This window comes from Tupaia chinensis, unplaced genomic scaffold (genome assembly GCF_000334495.1).
Source record: "Tupaia chinensis unplaced genomic scaffold, TupChi_1.0 Scaffold000627_1, whole genome shotgun sequence".
Lineage (NCBI taxonomy): Eukaryota > Metazoa > Chordata > Mammalia > Scandentia > Tupaiidae > Tupaia > Tupaia belangeri.
Window position 1 is genome coordinate 4,738,693 of NW_006160147.1, and position 25,964 is coordinate 4,764,656.

General features: G+C 39.5%; 1 protein-coding gene across 5 annotated transcripts in view; it reads left to right on the plus strand.

The window, feature by feature from the left end:
• Nucleotides 1-25,964, plus strand: part of SRGAP2 (SLIT-ROBO Rho GTPase activating protein 2) — a 288,633-nt gene that overhangs the window by 138,593 nt on the left and 124,076 nt on the right. For all 5 annotated transcript variants that reach the window (XM_014591898.2, XM_006159270.3, XM_006159271.3 and 2 more), the window contains exon 3: nt 5,307-5,469. In XM_014591898.2, the coding sequence (XP_014447384.1) occupies nt 5,307-5,469 (163 nt within the window). The remainder of the gene's footprint in view (nt 1-5,306; nt 5,470-25,964) is intronic.

The following is a 25,964-nucleotide window of genomic DNA, read 5'->3' on the forward strand; positions in this document are numbered from 1 at the left end:
GAGAGCAAAGCAGTGGTCTATGGTATAAACCTACTTTTTAAGTACACATTTATGAGGAATACTTATTACAGAGTCAGTCATTGGGAACAATGAGACAGTGTTTGTGAGCTAATAATACTGAATTCTGGATTATGAATGAGAGTTATAGTTTTAGGGGCAGGCAGGTGGTATGGTGGTTAAGGCGCTGGATTTCCACGTGACTGACCATGGTTTGAGTCCCGGACCTAGTGACTTGCTTGCTCACTGTCTCCTTTCTCTCTCTCTCTCTCTCTCTCTCTCTGGTCAAATTTAAAATAATGATAATAATACCAGATAAAATAAATCATTCTTTTTTCAAAAAAGTTATTGTGGGACCAGCAAATGATTATATCACTGGACTCCCATGTAGTTGACCACAGTTTGAGTCACAGCCCCAGCAGCTTAAAACTCATGCCAGGTACATGTGCATGCGTGTCTAAAATCCCAAGAGGAAAATGGAGGAGAAGGGGTTGCGGAATGACCATTCCCCTTAGGGGGTGATTTCTTGCTTTCTGTCTCTCTTGTGAGCCTACATGCTCTACAGCAAAAATCTCTCTTAAAAAAAGTTATTGTTTTATATCAATTTTAACATCCAAGGTATTTCTTGTTTTGGTTTGGGTGATTTCATATTTAAGAAAATCCTGGGACCAGCAAGTGGCATGGTGGCTAGGACGCTGGACACTCCCACATGGCTGACCATGGTTCGTGTCCCAGAGCTGGTGGCTTGCTTTCTCACGCTTTCTCTCTCTCTCTCTGCCTCTCTCTGGTCAAATTAAAATGAATGAATGAATGAATAAATAAGATTGAGTAAATAATTTTTTTTTTAAAAAAAGAAAATCCTGATTCATGCAGATGTGTTATTGTAACTTTGAGATAGTCTTACATTGATTTATATGTTTGAAAAGAAGAATATTTTTGTTTTAAAGTTGAATTACTAATTTACCTAGCCCACACTCCTATTCTTCATAAATATTAGTTGGATAAACCCAATGCATAGAAACAATTGGTAATGAGATGGTATGATATTGAGCACTGAGTCTTACCACCCAACCATGGTTTACCATGAATCCAACGTGGGTCCCCAAGCTTCTATGGCATGTAATTGAGAGATTTTTGCTATAGAGTGCGTGTGCTCGCTGGAGAGATAGAGAGAGACAGAAAGCCAGAAATCACCCTTCAAGGGGAGGTGGGCATGCCGCAATCCCTTCTCCATTTTCCTCTTGGGATTTTGGGCATGCATACACATGTACATGGCATGTGTTTTAAGTCACCGGGTCCAGGATTTGAACTACAGTTGACTACATGGGAGTCCAGTGATGCAGCCATCACGCCCTCTGCTGGTTACTTTATGGCATGTAATTGAACCTGCTTGCTGTATGTCCAGTTATGTGCTCACCTGTACAGCGTTATCAGAGGAGAGACACAAGGGCTTGAGTTAAAAAATAAGCCCATGCAGAGGCATCTGTATTTAATGGATGTGGAATGGCGCTACCTCCATTCTAATCAATTACACATTTTTCAGAAGTTTCAGTTCAGGCAGATTCTTTATTCCAAGGCTTGTTTACAATATAGTTTGCCTCGCAGTCCATGCGACCTCGCGAAGTGTCTAATGGAGGGAAATGGCGTCCTAGGTCTCTTGCTCATTTGAGTGGACATGTTATAGTTGTTTTAATTGAAATGTGATTCTCTGTTAACCCCAGAGTTTCTCCAAACACTGTGTCAAAGCTCTTGCTCACTAAAATGGACAATAATAGCTGCCTCATGACATGCTGTAAGGATGGAAATAGATATTGTGGTAAAGATACTTTTAGCACCTTGAAAGTTCTTAATAAAATGTATTAATATTAAGTGTTAAAGCGTTTTTGCTATAGGACATGTGCATTTGTCAGAGAGAGAGAAAGAGAGAGGGAAAGTGAGAAATCACCCCTCAAGGGAGATAGCCATGCCACAATTCCTTCTCTTCCAATTTCAGGATTTGGGCCACACACGTACATGGGCCTAGCATGATTTTCAGGCCACCAGATGCAGGACTCGAACTCCACAGTTGGCCATGTGGGGGTCCAGCGCCTTAATCCCCATGCCACTTGCTGGTCCCATTTTATTTTAAAATGCCACTTCCACCCATCCTTCTTATTAACCCATCTTTGTTTATTCACTCTTTCTTTGGAGGGAGGAGATAGGCATTCTGTGTTCTTTCCCATGGTGTCAGTTTGGTTTTGTCTCCCTTCCTAACTCCTGTGGTCTGTGGTGTGTATATGTGTGAGCTACTCAAATGCCCATATCACTGCCGACGTTCTCTTTTATTATAGGTCTTTCTCTGTCTCCCTACTACCCTGTGATGTTGGCACTTTTTTATCAGTGGAAATACCTTGTTCACTTAAAATACGGGTGTTTATAAATTTGTGGAAATGAATTGTAGCATCATGGTTATTTGTGTAAAGCACTGTAAGGAAAGAATAAATATAGACTACCAATCTATGTTCTCCCGTAAGAAACAGATTGAAACCAGTTGTATGCAGGTACTTCAAAACGTTTATGGAAAAATGAGATTAAAGTATGACTTTATTTTGCTACAAAAAAAGGTTTAAATCCTTGCATAATTCTTTTCCTAATTTGCATTTTCCAAGAGCTTTTTGACAGTCTTGTAAATTTAAGGTCTTAATGAGATCTGCCCTTTAAGAAGCAAATGTGAATGTCTGGTATGTCCCATGTTTACTGAGGACATAAATATCTTGGTGAGAGAAACCCCTTAATAAAAAAATGTAAATGAGATTTCTAAAGATTTTTGTAACTGATTTGAAATCAATTTACATGTTTGAAGGTTTTCTTGAAATAAAGACATCAAGTGCCATTGAATACATGCACTCAACTCTCTTACTTACCATTTTGAATTTGGAATTGTTTCCTGTTCATCTTTCCATTTTTTTAGATCCTAAATTTTGTTTTAAGAGTTTTTTTGCTATACGGCATTTGTGTTCACCAGAGAGACAGAGAGACAGAAAGCAAGAAATCACCCTCCAGGGGGTTTGGCCACACCTCAATTCCTTCTCCATTTTCCTCTCGAGATCTTGGGCACGCACACGCACGTGCCCAGTGTGAGTTTAAGCCACCAGGTCTGGGACTTGAACCGTGGTCAACTACATGGGAATCCAGTGACATAGCCATTTCTCTAACTGCTGGTCCCAATATTTTTTATTTCTATATCAAATTATTTAATTTACCTAGAAAGATAAGTGGACATAATGTTACCACAATAGCTGGCCCATACATGTCAGCAATTTGGCTACAGAAGTGATGCCTAGAGCAGGAAGTCAGGGGTAAGGTAGAAGTTTTAAACAGTTTTAATCTGGGTTCTAATATTCATTGGGTTGAAGGGACTTCTTGGATTTGCTTAGACAGATATTTGACGACATAGCCATTGCTCTAACTGCTGGTCCCAATATTTTTTATTTCTGTATCCAATTATTTAATTTACCTAGAAAGATAAGTGGACATAATGTTACCACAATAGCTGGCCCATACATGTCAGCAATTTGGCTACAGAAGTGATGCCTAGAGCAGGAAGTCAGGGGTAAGGTAGAAGTTTTAAACAGTTTTAATCTGGGTTCTAATATTCATTGGGTTGAAGGGACTTCTTGGATTTGCTTAGACAGATATTTGATTTTCTGGTTTGGTGTGTTCTGAAGTCCAAGTAGGTATGGTATGATTATTTGCTAATAGTTATTAATTACAGAATCGAAAAAGATCTTCTGTTGAACTCCATGTTTTACAAATCACAGGTGGCTGATCCTCAGCTCCTTTTTTTTTTTTTCTTTTCAAGTTTATTTCTTCTGAAAGAGAGAGAGAGATGTCCCCCCAGGGTCCTCATCTTGCTATCCACCCTGTCTCAGCCAGCTGGGATTACAAGCACACATGGCACGCCATGTGTGTTCAGAATGGACCAGGGATATGAACCAAGGATCTTTCATTTATGGGTCCAGTTGAGCTACCAGTGCACCACCACCTGGCCCCTCTCAACTCACTTTCTGTGCATTAAGAGTCTGATTGGAGGGAGGAGGAGAAGAAAGGGGAATGAACAGAGTGTGATTCTTCACAGTGGTTAGGAGCACCCTACTTGCAATTACAGGCCTGGTTTTGAATTCCAGCATTGCCACTTTTTATCTGTGTAATCTTGAACAAGGCGTTTGACCATTTTTCACTCCAACTCATTCCTTAAATGTGGTAAATAATACCTACCTCATCAAATAGTTATAGCGCTTAAGTTAAACAACACTTGTAAAAGGCCCAGCCATATGCTAAGTGTGCAGAATCCCTTGATAAGTAGAAATCCCACCAATGATTCCTACTTCCTGTTTCACTCCTTAAGGAAATCCAACCTCCAGATGCAGAACTTCCTGCTGCTTAAATGAGTGCTGTGAGTCGAGTAGTAATCAATAATTCTTTTGGATCGCATTGTATTCATTACAAATGAGCATTTAGTGAAGTCCCACTCAAGTTGTAGACGTTTTTAGGAATACACGTGATTCATACAGCTTGTGCTCTTGGTTGTATGGAACACGAGATATAATCTCAGTCAATGAAATCAGAACCTTTTAGATGTGTTCCACAGAACTGATGAGTTGTCAGTGGATTTTTTTTTTTTAATGGCAAACGTCGCCTACACTGTCTTCATTAAGTCCTGCAATGGATAAATGTATAGGGATGTAGTCTGTAATGCTTTATCAGTTGAGTCTTTTAACTTTTGTCTATAACTGTAGAGACAAACCAAATGACCTGGTGGCTAAGGTTATAGACTTTAGAGTAGGGCAGCCTAGACCTAGTCGGGCAATGTGGAACTGTGATTCTAGTTAGTGACTCCTTCTTACTCTCACTATGACTCTTTCTTACTAGTTAATGGACAAATGATAATCTCTCTGAGCTTCAGTTTTCTAATCAGGAGAATGACAATAATGATAATTCTTTTCTAAAAATGAAATGATGGCACCTAAATGGAATAATACGTATAAAGCATTCACCAGGTTCCTGGAACCCAGTAAATGTTCAACAGATAATCCTGCTTCTCTTCTTCCTCCCTCCTCTGTCTTCCCCACCCCTCTCTCATCTTTTTGCTATTCTTATTTTCTCCACTTATCTTTTAGAAAAGGAGAAAACTAGAGAGGCAGACTTCAAGAAAGATGTCTTTGTTTCTGGCTTTGTTTTGATTGCTGTGATTTTATGACATGGACCATAGATGTTGACCCTTACGGCTTACCAACATTAATTTTTATTTTCTCATTGTTTCTCTGCAGGAAGGATCAGAATGTTCTTTCTCCAGTCAACTGCTGGAATCTCCTCTTAAACCAGGTGAAGCGGGAGAGCAGGGATCACACTACCCTGAGTGACATCTACCTGAATAATATCATTCCTCGATTTGTCCAAGTCAGCGAGGACTCAGGAAGACTCTTTAAAAAGGTAGATATTCTAAGTCATAGGGGTTCTTGGGTGGAACAATGACACTATTTTGTAAGTAAGAGAAAGGTTAACTCATAGGCTTTCCACTAGTGATTCCCTACCATGTACTTGGAGAAAACAATTATTTGAATTGACATTTTTTCTTCTTTCCTGAACTGAATTAATAGTAGCTCTTGGGAAGTAAATATGTCCAAATTACAACTCAAGGACTGACACCATAATTCATAATCTGCATATATTAATAAGTGACTTTTGGGAAGTTTTCTTCAAGTGATTTGGAAAGCAACTGAGATTCAGGGATTTTCAGTATCACTTCAGCTTTCTTCTTCAAATTAGTTTAGCAAATTCATACATGCTTATGTTTTCAGCTTAGTTCTCTTTCCAAGTCTCATCTTGGCTAAGGCAGACTCATAAATTTGGTGATTCTTATCATTACACATCTTTGTCTTTGGGTTTCTGAATGTTTCCTGAAGCTAATTTGTTACCACAGTTCTTTGGTGTAGGTTGAGCTGTTTGACCTAGGAAAAATTCAAAATACAGTCATCCCTCAGGGGTTCCAACATCGTCTGTGGATACCCAAACCCATGGATGCTTAAGGCCCTTGTATAAAGTAGTGTAGGATTTACATATAACCTATCTACATCTCCCAGTTGCTTTTTATTTATTTTATTTATTTATTTTTTAATTTCCCTATAGGTATATGTGCTCACTGGAAAGTGAGAAAGAAAGTGAGAAATCAACCCCCAGGGGGAATGGCCATGCTGCAATCCCTTCTCCTTTATTTCTCTTTTTCAGAATTTTGGGTATGCACACACATTCTCCCAACATGATTTTCAAATGGCCAAGTCCAGGACTCAAACTGCCCCGTCGGCCATTTGGGATCCAGTGGCCTTAACCGCCATCCCTTGACTGGTTGGCCCCAGGATACTTTAAATCATCCCTAAGTTACTTTAATACTTACGTAAAATTTATATATATATATATATATGTGTGTGTGTGTGTGTGTGTGTGTGTGTGTGTGTGTGTGTGTAAATATATAAAATATTATATTTCAGGGCAATATAAATGCTGTGTAAATAGTTGTTATACTGTATCATTTAGAGAATAATGATAAGAAAAAAGTCTGTACATGTTCAGTACAGATGCAATGGATTTTTTTTTCCTGAATATTTTTGGCTGAATCCACGAACCCATGGATATAGAGGACTAACTATAATTGTCTTATAATCTTAAGGAATTTCTACCAAATTTACCTTATTTTTTAATGGTGAAACCTGCCATTTGGAAACCCAGGAACCTCTTTTTCTAAGCTCTATCCACTTGAGCTCTCAGTGGAATTGTTTTTTTGTGAAGTTAGTTACAGACAGAGGCAAAGGCTGAAATTATGCATGATATGCCACATCTAACATTCAAGCTATGACGTCCCCAGGCAACTTTTCAGAAGGTTATGGGTAGAAATAATATACATAGAAAGGGCTATTTAGAATTCATCAGTTTCCAATTGACAAAACTCAGTATTAAGTTTTAAGGCTTGGGAGAGAAAAGACTTCAGTAAAAAGGATGATGGGAAGCAAGCCAGGCTATGAAGGAGAGATATTGTATGTTTCCACTTTATATATACCGAGTGTCCACACTCTGTGACCGAAACTGAATGACTAAAGGATATAAAAACACAGTAAATGGTTGTGAAGACCAGATACAGTGTGGGAAGAGGGTGGGTGAAGGAGTAGAGTCTGAGGAAGGACATTAAGGAGAAAAATAGAGAGACATAGCATTAATGAGACAAAGAAATGGGGTATTATCTGTTGAAGATAACTTTATAGTATTATCAACTGGATTGGTGAGAAATGTACACATGTTGGAATATTTACTTTGCAAGCTAAATAATGTGATTGGATGTATAACAACTTGAAATAAAATAATAGTAATAATAATAATAATAATAATAATAAAATAACATACAACCATACAGATTGATGAAAAACCCACCTGAAAATGTCTCGAGTGAGCATAGTTTAAGAGAAGAATCATCCGAAATGACTGAAGAACTAGAATTTCAGGTTTTCTTTTTTTTTGAGAGATTTTCACTGTAGGGCGCGTGCGCTCACCAGACAGACAGAGAGAGACATAGAGACAGAAAGCGAGAAATCACCCCCCAGGGGGGGATGGTCACGCCGCAATCCCTTCTCCTCTATTCTCCTCTCAGGATCTTGGGCACGCACGCACACGCGCCCAGCGTGAGTTTTAAGCCACCGGGTCCGGGACACGAACCGCGGTCGACTACGTGGGAATCCAGCGACATAGCCATTACGCTAACTGCTGGTTCCCTAGAATTTCAGGTTTTCTTCAAAAAATGGATATAAGCCTAGTGAACACAGCTACTAATTGAGCATTTTAATATTCCTCAGAGACTAAATTTCTAGTGTACTTATCACATAAATATTCATTATTTGTGGTAAGGGCCATGCTAATTAACTTAATCACTCACATTGTATTAAAAATAATACATTACTTTGTGCATATAAATATGTACAGTTATAACTTTTCAATTAAAAAAAGGAAAAAAAAGGATGGTAGTCAGTATAGTCACAGCTCTGGGTCAGTTTTACAACTTTTTTTAAGCATGTATCTATCTATCTGTCTTTCTATCTATCTATCCATGAACCTATGATTGTGATTTTCAAGCCACGAGGTCTGGCCCTCAAACTGTGGTTAACCATGTGGGAATCCAGCACCTTAACCACCACTCCAGCTTCTGGCCCACTGTTTTCAATTCTTGATGTTAGGCAGTTTTCCAGATTTCAGTAGGCCTGGAGTTATTACCCAATTCTTTCTGCTTTTACGAACCTGATAAAAGAACTGAGTTAGAGTCTTCTGTCTCTATATGTGCATCCATGAAGGGGCTTTCCCTGTGTCTTAGAGACAGACTATAATCATCTGACAAAACAAAAAGAAGGAAGAGAAAGAGAACTCCTCCCAGAGCTCACTGGCTATTTTTGGTGACCAGACTGTGCTGTGTTTAGGACCACATTTCATTTGAGGGTGAAGGTGCTTTTTACCATTTTCTCCACAGTTTCTAACATCTGTGCTAGCTTGCTTGTCATTAATTTGAATTATTCTGCAATACTTGGTGAGTGTGTGTGATCAAATTAAAACCTCTTTGGGTAAAATCTTGAAATAATTGAGTACCGCATCTTCTCTGTGACATTGGTAACCACTTAGATTAACCCAAGAAGGAAAGAGGTTGACTGGTGGTCTTCTTCTCCATTTTCTCTGTTCATCTGAGGAAAAAACAAACCTTGTGAGTAATGTTCATTTGCCTAGATCTCACCCAATCGCTCAGTTCCTTTTTCTCCCAGCTTTTAGAATGTTAGAGGAGAACTAAGCTGAGAGTCTTACAGCTTCTCCCAATCTCAGAGACCTTTCTGTTCGTATCAGCCAGATATCAAAGCCATGAGTGTTCCTGATTCCTCAAGTGCCCCATCACATTTTATATGCTTTCCATGTACCTGGCACGTATGCAGGGCATGGAAACATAAGACCTTCGGAAGGAAAATCCACCTGCGAATGATACTCCTAGCCACGGTCTCAGGGTTGACCTCCTTAAGCCATGCATTTCTATGCTGGGGATCTTATTTCTCATAGGACTGTTGATTTATTACATCTTATGGAAGAAAAGCCCCCAAGGATAACAATTATCCTGACTTTTAAGTGCAGAGATTAGTTTTGTTTTGCTTAATACTTATAGAAAGAGAGTCAGGTAGTACGTACTCTTCTGTGTCTCGTTTGTCTCATTCATCATTATGTTGGTGCGATCTCTACATACTGTTGTTTATAGTCACAGATCATAGGACCTTTTCTTGATCTTTGTAACTGTGCATCAGTGAAACTCTAATTAATTAGAGACCTTCATAGGATGGTTGAGTGGCCAATATTTACTATCTACAGGGTGAGTAATCTCTTTGTTCTCTCCCTTGGGGCCCCCATGTTGGCAGAGAACTCCAAGGTAGAAGCTGGCTGGCAGATCATAAGAGTAGATTTATTCTTTTGGACTGGGCAAGAGGGTCTCTGCTTTCTGGTAATGAGCAAAGATACAAGTTTTTGGTCTCTTTCATTCAGAGGGTGTTTCCCATAAAGAATTAGAATCCCAGTGGCTAAGATACAGTAATCAGATAAGAGCCCAGAGGACATTTCTGGTTGCCTGTCAGTTATGGTTGCTTCCAGGAGCTTGGCTTGTACAGTTAGATCAGAGACCTTTTCCAGATAACCCTTTCTCTTGGGCCTAGGTCTACAATTGAGACCTTGGACAGTTACTTCTTACTGTGCCTCAATTTCCTTAATTAAGTAAAAGATTTTGGGTTATATGATCTTCATGGTGCCTTCTAAATCCAATATACTTTAATTCTGTGATGACAAGGGTATCTCCTACAGTAGGGGCTAGCTTCTGGATGCTGAGTAATGTTTGTTAAATTGTAATAGGGCTCCAACCCTGCAGCCCAGTGGTTAAAGAAGACTGATTCTTCTTCCTTTTTTTTTTTTTTTTTTTTTTGAGGCCTTTTTGCTATAGGGCATGCATTTTCCAGAAAGACAAAGAGAGACAGAAAGCGAAAAATCACACCACCACCACCACCACCACCCCAGTGGGGATGACCACGCTGCAATGTCTTCTCCATTCTCCTCTTAAGATCTTGGGCATGCACACACACGTGCCTGGCGAGAGTTTAAGCCACTGAGTCCAGGACTCAAACCACAGTAGACTACATGGGAGTCCAGCAACATAGCCATTACACCAACTGCTGGTCCCAAGGAAGACAGATTCTATGTGGCCAAACATGGTTTGCATTCTGGCCTCTGTTGCTTGATAAACATGCTGGGTGTTTGTGTGTGTGCGTGCCCCAAATCCCTACAGGATGGAGAAATGGAGGAGAAAAAAATTGCATGACTGTCCTCTACTGTGGGGTGTTTTCTCCCTCTTTCTGTCTCTCTGGCTAACACATACACCCTCTGGAAAAAAAAAAAAAAAAGGAAAGGAAAACAAAATTGTGATAAGTAAATTGTAATTCCAGAGATAAGGACAAACAAAAAAAGGTGTAGAGAGGGCTCCCTTAAGCAACTACTTGAAGAATGAACCATTGTTTGAGGTGATATCTACAAGCTTCAGCACCAAAAGATGCCAAAGTGAAATCTAAATGTAGAAAATAGATATATCTTTTGTTTTACCAGTATATTTAGTTCTAGCACAAAAGGAAAATCCATTTCTCATGAAACACAGTTTTCAGAGAAGATCCCTTTATCTCTGATTCAGCTGTGGTCCTCTGTGCTTTATATGAATTTGAATCTATTTGTTGCTGCCGAAAGTTACCAGTTTCCTTCTTTTTAAAGTTATTTTTTTAAATCAATACAACATAATAATTTGCATGCAAAATTTATGATAAAAGTCAATATGTGGGGCTGGCCCATGGTGTGGTGGTTAAGGTAGCTAGATCCTATATGGTGGTTCAAGTCCTGGACCCAGCAGTTTGAAAAACACGCCCAGGTGTGTGTGTGTGTGTGTGTGTGTGTGTGTGTGTGTATGTCCAAAATCCTGAAAGGGGAGAAATATGGAGAAGAAGGGATTGTGGCATAACCACTCCCCAAGGGGATGTTCTCTCTCTCGCTCTCTCTCTCTCTCTCTCTTTTTCCTATGAAGACATATACCCTCTGGCAAATTTTAAAAAACGAAATAGTTTTTGAACTCTATTGTGCCAGGTACTATCTTAAGCACTTCTATGCATTATCTCTCTTAATCCTTGCAATAATTTCTGTAAGGTAGTTACTATTATTATCCCTATTTTATAAAGAAGGAAACTGAGGCTTCAAGAAATTAAGCATAAGTAAGGTGAGGCTAGCATTTAAATCTAGTCAGTCATCTCTGGAGCCCAGTGTTTAGATGCCCCATTAGGACTCTCGGGGTGTGGGGTGCATGGATGAGGTATTCCTGATTTTCTTACTCTTTTCCATTGAATCCAGGTATTTTATTTAGTTATAGAATTAAATTAACCTTTTTCTTTTGCACATAAAGAAAAGGAGGTGTTAGACATTAACACTGGGGGCTAGACAGTGTAATCACAGGAAAGCCCAATGTTCTGCAAGGCTGACTCACTAGGGAAGGTTCTGAGTTTGCGTTTAGAAACCTCCCCTGGTGCCCTGAGCATGGGTGTTCCCAGGATCTGGGGCTGGTGGAAACAAGGGCTGGATCACAACTTCAGAATTCCATTGGGCACGCTGTATCTCTGTCTCTCTCTTTTTCTCTCTCTGTCTCTTGCTCATGCAAGAAATTTAAAAATACACTTATAAAACCCCATCTACATGCATTATTTATCCTACCTGATGTGGGGGCAGGCAGCTGGAAGTTGAAGTGAAATAGGCAGCATATTTTTCTCCCCAGGGGCAGAATCTCTAGTAAGTGGGAAACAAAGACTCCTTAAATGTGAGAACTGGTCAAAAATCTGGCTCACAGCTAATTCAGCTAATTTGGGGATGTCAGGGTGGCGGCACAATTGGCCTCTCTGTGCTGCCGAACCCCCTTCAGGGATGCTCCCTGCTGGCCCTCTGGTTTGTGGTTATGTCTGCTGGGACGAGTTTTAGATTTTGCATGAAGCCATGTTGGAGATTCCTTTAGCTAAATATAACATCTGGAGAAAGGAGCCTCCTCTCCATAGCTTAGAAACAGACCTACTTTGTCTAGGACTCCAGGGAAAATTGAGCCCATTTGGCACTCCTGGCATCTCCTTTCATGTAATGAAAGCTCTGTCTGTCTAGCCCCCTTTGGAACCAAGGTTTGGGCAAATATTATTGCTGCCACCTTCATTTGTTTAATGCGGTGGCTTCAAAAACAGTGGCCAAGCACTGCCAAGCCTGACTTCCATTTCCATGTGTTCTCTCTCACAGGCATGTCCTAAAGAATCCCACCAAGGACAGACATGATGTTCCCCACTGGATCTGTTTAAACTGAAATAAACTTGAGTGTGCTTTTTCTCGCAGGGCAGACGATCCCATTCTCCCTTCTTTCACGTAGTTAGTACATACTACCTCTGACTTTGCTTTTTCAGCCACTTTTCTAGCCCAGGACAGCTGCTCACACTTAAGCTTGGAAGCTGGTCAATTTGGACTACTAAGACCCTCAGTTACATCCTTGTTTTTTTTTTTTGCAGTATTCCAGTTGACTGTAGTTGTGCTCTGCTGTACTCAGAGTTTCTATGACAGAAACTGAGGTTCAATTGAGAATTCAAGGTCGGAGTATCTATAAACCAGTATTTCTCAACTTTGCCTTTGCATTACACTTCTTGGCATTTAAAAAAAAAAAAAACTTTTATGACCTTGAATAGATAAAGATTTTTTAGGATATAATAAGCATGAACTATAAGAGGGAAAAAAATAGGTAAATGAGCTTCATCGGGTCTTAGACTTTGGTTCTTGGAAAGAAAATCAAAGACAAGCTACAGATTAGGAGAAAATATTTGCAATACATGTTATCTGGCAAATACTTAGGCCAGAATATAGAATAAAGAACTCTTAGAAATCTATAAGAAAAAGATATAAACTACCCATGTTTTTAAAAAGTAGGTCAAATATTTTAGTAAGTACTTCCATGATGAAGATATACAGGTGGCAGATCTGCACATGAAAAGATGTACAATGTCATTAATCATCAGAGGAATACAAAATAAAACCATAAAAACATATGCTACATGCACACTGTAAGGGTTAAAATGGGACAGCAGGTGGCATGGAGGTTAAGTTGGCTCGATCCCACATGGCTGACTGCACAGTTCAAGTCTCAGATCTGGTAGCTTGTAAAACACTCTAGGCACATGTATGTACGTGCTCAAAATCCTAAGAGGAAACTAGAGAAGAAGGGATTGCAGTATGGCCATTCCCCCCCCACCCCCCCGAGAGGAGGGGTGTTTTCTCACTTTCTCTCTTTCTTTCTCTCTCTGGTAAGCATACACGCCATATGGCAAAAACTGAAAAAAAAAAAAAAAAAAAAAAAAAGGAAAGAAAAGAAAGAAAAAAGATAAAAGGACTGACTGTACTAAGTGTTAGTGAGGATGAACGGAAGTCTCATATGTTGCTGGTGAGATTGTGAAATGGTACAGCCATTTTGGAAAATAGTTGATAGTTTTTTATAAAGTTTCTTATAAACATGTACTTATCACATTACCCAGTAATTCCAGGTATTTACCCAAGAGAAATAAAAGCATGTATCTGCCCAAAGATTTATGCAGAAATATTCCTAATAGCTTTGTGATAGGCAGAATAGTGGCATGAAATAATAGGCAGAAAGATATGCATGTCCTAATTTCTGGAATCTGTGACTATTACCTTTCTCTGCAAATTTGAGGATCTTGTGATAAGGATATTGTACTTTATTATCGAAGTGGTCCTGTATGTAATTCCAAGTGTCTTATAAGAGTGAGATTACTGGGACCAGCAGTTGGTATAATGGCTATGTCACTGGACTCCCATGTAGTCAACTGCAGTTTGAGTCCCAGACCCGATGGCTTACACTCACACTGGGCATGTGTGTGTGCCCAAGATCATGAGAGGAGAATGAAGGAGAAGGGATTGAGGTGTGGCCATCCCCGCTGGTGGGTGACTTCTCTCTTTCTGTCTCTCTGTCTTTCTGGCAAGCGCCCTATAGCAAAAACCTCTCAAAAGAAAAAAAAAAAAGAATGAGATTACAAATAAAAGAGATGATAGGTCTTTGTGCTGAGAACAGAGTGAAGTTAAGTCAGAGAGAGATGCTATACCCCTGGCTTCACGAAGGAGGGAAGAGGGCCTACACCAAGAAATAAGGCTTTAGATGCTGGAAAAGGCGTCAAAAAGATTCTTCCTGCGAGTCACTCAAGCAGCCTTGCTGATACCTTGGCTTGAGCCCAGTGAAATGAATTTTGGAGTTTGGAACTGCAGAACTCTCTAGAGAATAAATGTATGTTGTTCTAAGCCATGAAGTTTGCAGTAATTTGTTTCAACTGCCATAGGAAGTACTTTATTCATAATAACCCAAACTGGAAACAACCCAATGTCCATTAACAAACAAATGGAAAAACATGTGGTATATTCACATATGAATGTTAAAATGCTGATAGATAACAGCGTAAATGAATTCGATGAAACACTGTGCTGATAGAAAGAAACCAAACACAGGGTAAACAACTGTATGACTCCATTTATGTGAAATGTCAGCAAAGTGTAGAAACAGATTAATGGTTGCCCTGGGACTACAGGGGAATGAAGAGTTGACTGCAGACGGACATAGGGGAACTTACAGGTTTATGACAAATGTTATGTAATATTAATTAGAGCAGTGCATTTGTCAAAATGTATCTGTTGCATTGTGCATTTTATTGTATGTAAATTATGCCCCAATAAAATTTATTTAAAAGGTCATTTTAGGGGCCAGCAGATGGCATAATGTTTATATCACTGGACTCCTATGTAGTCAACTGTGGTTCCAGTCCTTGACCCAGCAGCTTAAAACTCACGTTAGGCATGTGTGCATGCATGCCCAAAATCCTAAGAAGGGAATGGAGGAGAGGGAATTGAGGCATGGCCATCCCATCCCTGGGGGGGGGGGAGGCTTCTCGCTTTCTGTCTCTCTGTCTCTCCCATGAGTATACATGCCCTATATCAAAAAGTTCTCTTAAAAAAAAAAAAGAAGATAATTTAAAAATATCCATGCCAAGATCCTGATGCAGTTGAATCAGAGTCCTTAGGTACTGAGTATTGTTGCCTACACCCAGGGGCAGGAACCCCTGCAATAGATACCTGTATTCCATCTTGGGGAAACTGAAGAGCACAGAGGCCATCTGGAGCCATATGACCCTGTCTATATTTGAGCCATGTTTACCTCTGCAACAGACAGTGTGGAAACATCTCAGCCAATTTCTGCAGGCAAACCACTGTGGTTTCCTACTTGACTCTTGGAGGACAATGAATGATGATTCTGGCTTCAGATAAAGAAACCTGATGACAAAGGGTAAATCTGGATTCCTTTACACTGCCGGAAGTGGGGAATGCAGGACAAGTGCTGAGGGAGGAATGGAAGAAGCTCAAATAATACTTTCTCCAGGGCCCTCAGATTAGACAAGTCCTTTTACCATAGTAAATCACTCAGAAGAGAATTGCCACAGACCAGTCAGATTTCTTTTGGCACCAAGGAAATTGATCTGGCAGTAAAAGAAGATAAAGTAGATTTAAAATGAAAAATGGTATGTGTTACTTATTTTTTTACCTGCTTTGGACTGAGATAGAATTTCCTAAGAAGTCTGAGTTCAACTATTTGGCATATGTTAGTAGAGAGGATGATGCTGCTGTAAGGAGTTATTTTCTGTAGCGCTATTTTCGTGAACAAGGGAAGAAGAAGAAATGATATGCTGGTGTAGTTGGATATCCAAGCTAGGTACTGTTGATTTAATGAATGGAGAAGCAATGGCTTTCCAAATGTATCTCTGTGTTCTGCCCCCTTGAGAAATGATTTAATATCTCTGGGAGGAGTAGTCAAGTCATTACCCGCCCTCTTTTTCCCATCTACATACCCCTCCTCCTCTGAATTCAGTGTATGTCATAGACTATATGTTCTCCCCATTATAACATGGTCACTAACAGCATTGCATAGTGCTTTACACTGTTCCAGGTGCCCAATTTATCTTGGTGGTAGCAGAAATCTGTTCTGATTAATTGAGCTTTATTCTCATATCTGATGAAGAGATCCTCTTTGGAGTAAAGAATAGGATGTGAAGTGAGCTTATTTGCGTAGGGTATGGAAGGCTGCCAACTACTTCAAAGGTATCGTTGCTGATAAGGGGCATCAGGTTTGCTGCCAAAGCCAACACTGACTAGGAGAGCTTTGCAGCAAGTGCTGCTCATGGTGGTTTAGCTTTGGTTTCTGTAACACTAGGTCAGTAGCATCTGCATGCTTTCCCTTGAGGCTCCTCTCTGGGTAGTCTAGGCTTATTTTAGACTTAGGAAGATGCAGCTCACAGGGCATGTGTGCATCAAAGGTGTCTGCAATCTTTTGCTTAGGTTAGTTTATAAGCTTGCCTTTTTGGTGTTTTACGTCTTACTCTCCGCCTTTTCTGAAAGAGCTCAACTTGCTTTGTTTAGAATATTCCAAGTTGTAAGGTACCTCAATCTTTATGAATCAAAGGATAATTAAGAGAATCTGAAGAAGAGTAATTTTGGGGGAAAAAAATGGTGTATAGGTATTGGCCAGGTAGTGTGTGCTAAATATAGTTGCTTGTCAGGCTCAGGCCACATGGGAGGCCCAGGTTGGATTCTGGCTCACCCAAAAAGCCAGGAATGGTGGCATGCACTTGTAGTCCTAGCTACTCAGAAGGTTGAGGTAGGAGGATTGCAGAATAGATAGACTCTGTTTAAAACACACACACACACACACACACACACACACACACACACACACAATGGAGTATGGGAAAGAAACGTTGCAGTGGTCAGAAAACAAGTGTCTAAATGCATCTTTGTATTTGAGTACTAGCCTAAATTAGAATATCACACAGCCAATAAGTATTTTTGTAAATACCATAAACATAGGATTATGCTAGATACTAAGAAGAGCTTAAAAAGCAAATTGAGGAGTAAGATTTGCTCATAGAAAGCTTTGGCCTTCTCAATTCACTTAGAACCCCTCACTTTCTGTGGCATGATTGATAATAATAATACCAACAACCTTTTATAAAATGTGTAGTATACATATCACTTACTGTAGTAGGCCCTAAATATATATTTTCTCGAATCCTTCTATGTATCTTGCAAGGTTTTTTTCTTAACTTTTTATGGATATATAAAATACTTAGAAAAAGTGTACATATTTCAAAAGGGTACAGCTCAATGACTTTTTATTAACTGAACACAGCCACGTAACTCACACCAGGTGAAGAAGAGAACCCACTTTTGTTCCCTTCCAATCATTACCCTCTGAAGGGTAGTTGCTATTCTGATGTCTGACACAATTTAAGCATTTGCCTGTTTAAAATAAATTAATGTAAATTCTATGATATAATATTATTTCAACCGCTTAAAAAATGTAATTCTTCAGTCTTCTGGCCTCCATTGTTTCTGATGAGAAGTCATCTGTCATTCTTCTTTCCCTTGTATTGTACAATAGTGATACATCTTTCTGGGGTGTGGAGGTAATTTTTGTTTGTTCATTTATTTTTTACTTTTTTATTTTTAGTTTTTGCCATAGGCTATGTCGCTGGACAGACAGAGAGACATAGAGAGAAAGGGAGAAAATGAGAAATCACCCTAGGGGATGGGGGAGATGGCCACACCACAATCCCTTCTCCTCCTTTCTCCTTTCAGGATTTTTGGCACACACACAAACCCACCTGGTGTGATTTTCAAGCTGCCAGGTCTGGGACTAGAACCACGCAGTGGTTCCCATGTGGAATCCAGTGCCTTAACTTCCACACTACCTGCTGGCCCACAAAGGATGTTTTTAATATTTTTTCTTTATCTTTGGTTTTCAGTAGTGTGGCTATGATGACTCAAAATGTGTTTTTTATTGTATTTATTTGGCTTGGGTAAATATAATTCAAATATCCTGGTTCTGCAAATAGTCATTTTTCCTCAATTTGGGAAAAAGTTTGACAATTTTTTGTTTGTTTGTTTCATCTCTCTCTCTCTCTCTCTCTCTCTTCTTTGATTTCACTTGCATATGTATTGGACTGCTTGATACAGTCCCATAGATCAAGGTTTTGACCATTTTTTTAACCTTTTTCTTTTTCAGTTTAGATCATTTTTAAAGTTCTTCAAATATTTCTTTTGTGTGTCCAATATGCTATTAAAATTATCCAGTGAATTTTTGACAATAATAACTCCAACAACCTTTCAGATATTATATTTTTTAGTCTTATGAATTCCACTGAAAAGATTTTTTTTCTTTGTTTATGACCGAGTGCATGTCCATGCAGGAGAGAGAAGCAGAGAGGAAGTCACTCTCCATTAGCTCTGGTTACACCATAATCTCCTTTTTACACTCCTCTAGTCCATAGGATGTTGGGCACTTTCATGCATGCCTGGCATGTTTTGGGCTGCCTGGGCCAGGGATTCAAGCCATGGTCATCATGTAGGATCTGGATTCTCTTGAGCAGTATGTTATCACTGCATCATGGAGCTTGCCTTGTTTTATTTTTAAAGTTTTCATGTATCTCCTGAAATTTCCCTTCTCTTGACCCACTTATCTGTCTTTTCCTATGGATATTTTAAAAACGTTTTTGGCAATTATTGAAGAATTCTCGTTTGCCATTTCCAACATCTACATCATTGGTGGGCCTGTGTCTATTTATTGATTCTTCTCTTGATCACGGAACATGTTCGTTTTTTTCCGCCACATGTCTACTAATTTTCTTAATTGCATGTTGGACATTATAGATGATACAGAGACTCTAGATGTGCTTGTCTTCCTCTGAAGAGTGTTAAGTTTTGTTCTAATAGGCAGGTAAATTACCTATCGATCACCTTAAACTTGTAGGGGCTTGATTTTATGCTTTGTTAAAGTGGGTATGCGTTTTGATTTTGTCCTTAGTCCTGGGTCATATTCTGTATTCTAAGACATGGCCTTTCTGCGGTTTCCATGGAAATGCCAAGGTGTTTATTAAGTCTAACTTGGCAGGCATTAAACTCCAAATTTCATGTTCCCTGCAGGGAAATGCCTTAGGCAGTGCCTAAGATGACCAACTGTCCCATTTTGCCTGGGGCTAAAGGGATTCCTGGGACATGAGACTTTGTTTTATCTATTCTACTATAGGTGGCATTTGCATAGTTTGAAGCCATTATGAGTATTGCTGCTATGAATACTGTATTGGAAGGCTATTTTTCTTCCCAATGTTTAGTTAAAAAATCAAACAAACAACGAAACTTTAGTAAAATATTCTTTTGTAAGATCAGGATGAGTTGACAATGGAATTTGAACTCCCAGGGTCTTTTCACCACATCACCCTGCCTCCCTGTGTTTCAGAATTTGTACCTGGTATCTTTAGAAAATAGTGGTTAACAAATCAGATTGTTGAGCCTGGTCACAATCCAAGCATTAAGAATAGTAAATTAAAATCAGTTTCTCTCTCTTTCTCTGCCTTTGCTCTCTCCTGCTCTCTACTTCACCCCTCTTGTCTACTTCCTTTTATTCTCCTTTTTTGTTACCTCCTCATCACCCTCTCCCTCTCTCTTTCCTTCTTCCCTTCCCTCTTTTCTTTTCAATAATCTCTTTAAATTCTATAATACATGTTCATTATGTAAAATTCAAAAATACAGAAAGCAAAAATATGATTTAAAAAACAGATGGAATGTACATGCAATTTTATAATCTGCAATTTTAGTCAAGATCTTCATCTTTACATTTCAGTAAATTTGCATCTCATCTGATACCCAGGCCATGTAAATATATCCCTAATTGTACTAAAAATGTCCTCGACAACTGATTTGTCCAAGCCAGGAGCTAATGCACACTGATTTTTATGTCCCCTAAGTCTCCTTTAATCCAGTATTGTTCTCTTCCCATGACATTGATTTGTTGAAGAGACTAGGCCAGTTGTATTACAAAATGTCCTGGCTTCTAGATTTGTCTGGTTGCTTACTTGTGACTACATTTTGCATCTATCTGTGTCCTGTATTTCCTATAAATTGCAAGTTTGTTTTAAAGACCCAAATGGATTTAAGCTATTATTTTTTGATTTAGAATTCATAGTAGGTGATGTTAGGTACTTCTTGTTGCATCATATCAGGAAATACATATCTAGTTAACCTACCAATAGTGATGCTAAAATCAATCACCCAACTGCCTAGAACAAGGTGGCAATAGTCTGAATGCTCCATTTTACAATTACATTTTTTCTCACATGATAGAAAGCCAATTTAAGGTGTGATGTCTGGTGCTGTCCTACAAGTGTTGGATGGCAATTCAATCATAAATCTGATCATCTAAATATCAATAAATAATTTTAGACAAGTTACTGTTACTATCTCTGTGCCTCTTTTTTTTTTTTTTTTTTTTTTTTAAGAAAGAGAGATTTTGCAATAGGCTGCGTGCACTCGCTGCAGATAGAAAGTAGGAAATCACCCCCCAGAGGGATGGCCACACCGCAATCCCTTCTCCATTCCCCTCTGGGGATTTTGGGCATGCATGCACATGTGCCCAACTCAAGTTTGAAGTATCCAGATCCAGGATTTAAATCACCAGCAGCCATGTGAGAGTTCAACACCTTAACCACCTGCTGGCCCCCTTTGCGCCTCTTTTACTTGACTGCAACATGCCTCTGAGGAAAGGAGAAGATTTTTTTATTTTATTTTTTTTTGCTATAGGGCATGTGCACTCGTGAGAGAGAGACAGAAAGCGAGAAATCATTCCCCAGTGGGGATGGCCACGCTGCAGTCCCTTCTCCTCCATTCTCCTCTTGGGATCTTGGGCACGCATGCACACGCGCCCGGTGTGAGTTTAAGCCACCGGGTACAGGACTCAAAACACTGACAAATACATGGGAGTTCAGTGACATAGCCATTACACTAACTGCTGGTCTCAGGAGAGGATTATTAATACAACTCATCAGGCACCATGCAAACAGACAGTAGTTTGTAAAAACTTGTTACTCTCAGGGGAAACTACACAAATGGAGTATAAGCTGACTAGGTACCAGGTTTATTATTGTAAGAGCCACAGTAATAATAAGAATTAATAATGATAACTAATACCAAATGAGCGCTAACCGTACCCAGGGACTGTACTAAGCGCTATGCATGTATTAATCTAGTTCATCATCACTGCAGTCCTTTGAGATGAGTACTGTTTTTGTCATCCCCTTCCCCTTTTTTCCTTTTATTTTTTTTGGGGGGAGGGGTGGTGGTGGAGATTTTTGCTAGGCCACATGTTCTCACCAGAGAGACAGAAAGTGAGAAATCACCTCCCAGGTGGGATGGCCATGCCCAAATCCCTTCTCTTCCATTCTCCTTTTGGAATTTTGGGCATGCATGCACACGTGCCTAGTGTGAGTTTCAAGCCACTAGGCCCGGGACTTAAACTGCAGTCTACTACAGGGGAGTCCAGCAACGTAACCATTATGCCATCCGCTGGTGCCTGTCATCCCATTTAAAGAGAAGAATTTGGGCAAAGGGCATAAGCACTTTGCTCATGGTTATGCAGCGGGCTGATAGGAGTCCTAGGATTCAAGCCTAGACAGTTGGCTTCCCCGGGCCATCTTGTATCACTGTGCCCTGCTGCCCTGCACGTAGGAAGGTGGCAGACGTGTTAGTAAGCAGAAGAACCAGTGATTGTGCAAGCAATTAATGGCTTGTGCATTCTGCACTCGTACATTTTGATGCTCTTGTCAGGCCAGTATTTCCATGGTGCTGTTCTGATTCTGTTTCTTGCTCAGCTTGTCCACAGAGAGTAGGCACTTTGATGTCAGCTCCTTTCTTGCAGGACTGGGTTCTTTTACTTCTTCTGTTTATCTTTGTCAAGAGTTTTCCTTTTAATTTCTTCCTGCTTGTCTGAGCATGATCTTTATTTCAAATGAGTACAAAATTTGTATAATCCTGCTTTTGAGATAACATCTTTGGTTTTTCCATTTTCATCATCTCCTTATAATACTGGACTTTTTCTGATCTCTTAGTTTTTCTTCCTGATTTTACATTTCTTTGCTTTTAAGCCAAGCCATTGGGATTTTTGTTTGTTGCATTTCGTTTTTGTTTTTCTTCCTTTTCCCTTTGTTGTACAAATCATTTGGGTTGTATCCAGCATTTCCTCAACATGAAATTTCCAGCTATAGATTAGTTTTAATTGTCTATGTTAATGTCTGGCTTCAAGGGACCATATAGGAACCTGGGAAGCATCCCTCTTCATGGTCTTAAGAGCTCTCAGAATTGTCTATTATCTTATTAAGCTATATAGTCATTATTTAGGCCCAGGGGCAAGAAAGAGAAGTAACATTTCCCATTTCTAGTTTTATTTTGTCTTTCTTTTTGAGGTAGACAAATAACAAACCTTCAAGCTTAGATTTTTTTCAATTGCAAAAGTTGTACATGTTTTTTCTCAAGACATTGTGGGGGGAATGAAAAAATCATGATTACTTGGAATCATTAACAGAGGCCAACAGGTGGTATGGTGGTTAAGGTGACTAGATCCCACATGGCTGAGTGAGTAGTTAGAGTCCCAGACCCAGCAGCTTAAAAAATAGGCTGGGCACATATGCATGCATGTCCAAAATCCTGAGAGGAGAGTGGAGGAGAAGAGAGTGAGGCATGGCCATCCCCCCTGATGGGGGGAGGGGAAAGTTGCTCCTTTTCCCTTTCTCATCTCTCTATTCTGTCTCTGGCAAGCACACATACCCTATAGCAAAACCAAACAAACAAAAATTGTGAATATTTTGGTATATTTCTTTTTAATCTTTTTCCTAGGAACATTTTTTCTTTAGAAAATGAGGATTATATTACGTATTAAGGTGTTTTTTTTTTTTTCATTTTTTGATTGCTAGAGGATGCATGGTCTCACCAGAGAGATTGTAGTCACACCATAATCCTTCCTTCTCCATTTCCCTATCTTGTCAGGATTCTGGGCATGCACACACATGTGCCTGGAGTGTTTTTCAAGCCACTGGGGCTAGAATTCAAACTGTGTAGTCAGCCTTGTGGAATCTGGCTCCCTTAACCACTGTGTTACAAGACCAGCTATGTATATTAAGTTTGGGGGTTTGTTTTGTTTTGTTTTGTTTTTTCTTAACATGTTGCATGAGCCTTTGTTCTATGCCATCACATCTTCTTTATGACATTGGTTATTGTGAGGTGCAGCATTACGTATTTTGACCATTTTATAGCTTATTCATACATTCCTTATGGCTCTTTAGCCATGTTATCTTGGTGGATCATGCTCTTGTACATCAAGAAGTTATCCAGAATCTCATTGATAACTTCTTGAAAGTCTCTTGTTTTTAGGGTGACTAAGTGGCTTATGCTTTCATTTGGAAATATTATGTTCCCGTTTACTGTAAGGCAAGGAGAAAGGGTTTCCACCTTCTTCTTTCCCTTTTTCTAAGTCTTCTCTCTTCCTCATTGTCTTTGAGGTCAATTGCAATCTAGACTTCAGAGTTAAGCCTAATCGTAGGCCCTGGCTGACTCAGTAGAGTTCTTTCGCCCTGTGGGGTTTCAGGTTCCTCATCTTTACACTAAAGTAAGTAAATTGCTCACGTCCTTGCTCTTCCTTCCCACAATGTCATAGGCATCAGTAAAACCTGGGGGAAAAGTGCTATGCAAAGCCCTGCTGTGGCCAGCTGGGGTCTGGTTAAGTTCATGTAGAGCAGTGTATTATCTTGTGCCTTCTCCCACCAGCTAGGGTGGTCTTTGCACCTCTTGGCTAATCTTTTTTAGCAGTGTGATAGGGTGGAAAGAAAACACAGAAGACAAACTGGGAGATCCAGTCACTGGTTTTAGTCTGGTTTTAGCTTCTCCACAGCCAAGATAATCCAAGTGTTCTGCCCACATAAGCATCACATCCTTTCCTGCCTTGCCTCTTCCCATGACCTTGTTTTCCTTTTGATGTTCACTTTGAGGGTGGAGAAGAGATAAAAGCATTCTCTTTCTGCTGCTTGAGTCAGTGGCCTTTCTGGGCCTTTGAGTTTTCAGGCAAGGAAAATAATGTAGCCTACCTGACCTGTCTTTCAGGGACTCTTAAAAAGAAAAAGAAAAAAAAAATGCACTACTTTATTTAAATCTGGAGCACAAATAACCACTACCAGTTCATTGTAACTGCTCAGTATTCAAGTTGGCAATACAAAAGAGCGGCAGAGCAAGCCTAAAATGGTTTATATAGGCCAGCAGGTGGCGTGGTGGCTAAGGTAGCCGGATCCAACATTACTAATTGTGCAGTTTGAATCTTGGGCCGGTGACTTACAGAACACACTGGGCATTCATGGTGCATGCCCAAAATCCCGAGAGGAGACTGAGGAGAAGAAATTGTGGCATGGCCATCACCTCTAGGGGTGATTTCTCACTTCCTCATCTCTCCCTCTCTTTCTCTCGCTGTTTCTCTCCAGCAAGTGCACATGCCCTATGGCAAAACAAAAACACGTGGTTTACAATCTTAGATTGCTTACATCTCAGTTGGAGAGACAGACCAGAGACTCCTGAAGCAGGTTACAACTTAAGGTAGCAATTTCATGAGAAATTTTCCGATAATTAGGTGTCTGTAGGATCTTGAAGAAGGAATAGATACATGAGAAGTAAGTTAGGCAAGCTTCATACAGAAGAAAGAATTAGACTGATATTTTTTTAATCACCTGCTGCCAGGATTCTCTATTATTCCCTTATTTTTGATCTTATACACATACCTTTTTTTAGAACTTAAGGTAGCAATTTCATGAGAAATTTTCCGATAATTAGGTGTCTGTAGGATCTTGAAGAAGGAATAGATACATGAGAAGTAAGTTAGGCAAGCTTCATACAGAAGAAAGAATTAGACTGATATTTTTTTAATCACCTGCTGCCAGGATTCTCTATTATTCCCTTATTTTTGATCTTATAGACATACCTTTTTTTAATAATTATTTATTTAGTTTTATTTATTACTATTATTATTTTTTAATTTGCTGTATGGTATGTATGCTCACCAGAGAGAGAGAAAGAAAGTGAGAAAGCAAACCACCAGGTCCGGGATTTAAACTGCGGTCAGCCATGTGGGAGTCCAGTGCCTTAGCCACCATGCCTGCTGGCCCCTGGAAATGTCTTTTGAATGTTTCCATATTACCTGGTACCAGTTTCTCTTCCTGTCTCTTTTTTCCCTGTTAGTAATGCCAGCTATGACACTCGTCTGACAGCACAGCAATTTCCTTTTGACCAGCAGTGGTAGAAATATGTGGGAAGAGCTTGAACCCTGAGTGTAGAGTGCTGTGAAGACAAGCTCAAGGAGTTCAAACTGTAGGTCAAAGAAAGCCCTTGACCATGACCATTGGCAGGGCAAAGAAAACTTGAAAACTATCATTTTCAGTGTCTTTGATGTTAGTGTTCAGTGTAGTTTAGGATGAAGGAATTATTGGGTCTTCAGAGAAGTCATGATATATTTCTCTATTTTTTTCTATGTAAAAATGCATCATGACTTTTCTGATGACCCAGTATTTGGAAACCTGCTATAGTAATTCAGGAAGACAATGGAAATTAGTTATTGGATAATGGCAATGGAAACTAAAAGAATGAGATTTAGTGAAAAGCAGAGCAAAGACATTGTAGACATGGCAGTGACCTGACAAGAAGCAGGAGGAGGTACATGCTAGAGAAGAATCAAAATCAATTAGTCATTCAGTAAATATCTGCAGTGTGACTCCATGTTCCAGGGACTGGAATATAGCAGATAACAGAAAGTCTTTGTTTGCATAGAGCTAACATTCTAGTAGGAGAAACAGACAATGCAAAATAAGTCAGTAATTATATAATCCATCAGATGATAAAATAAA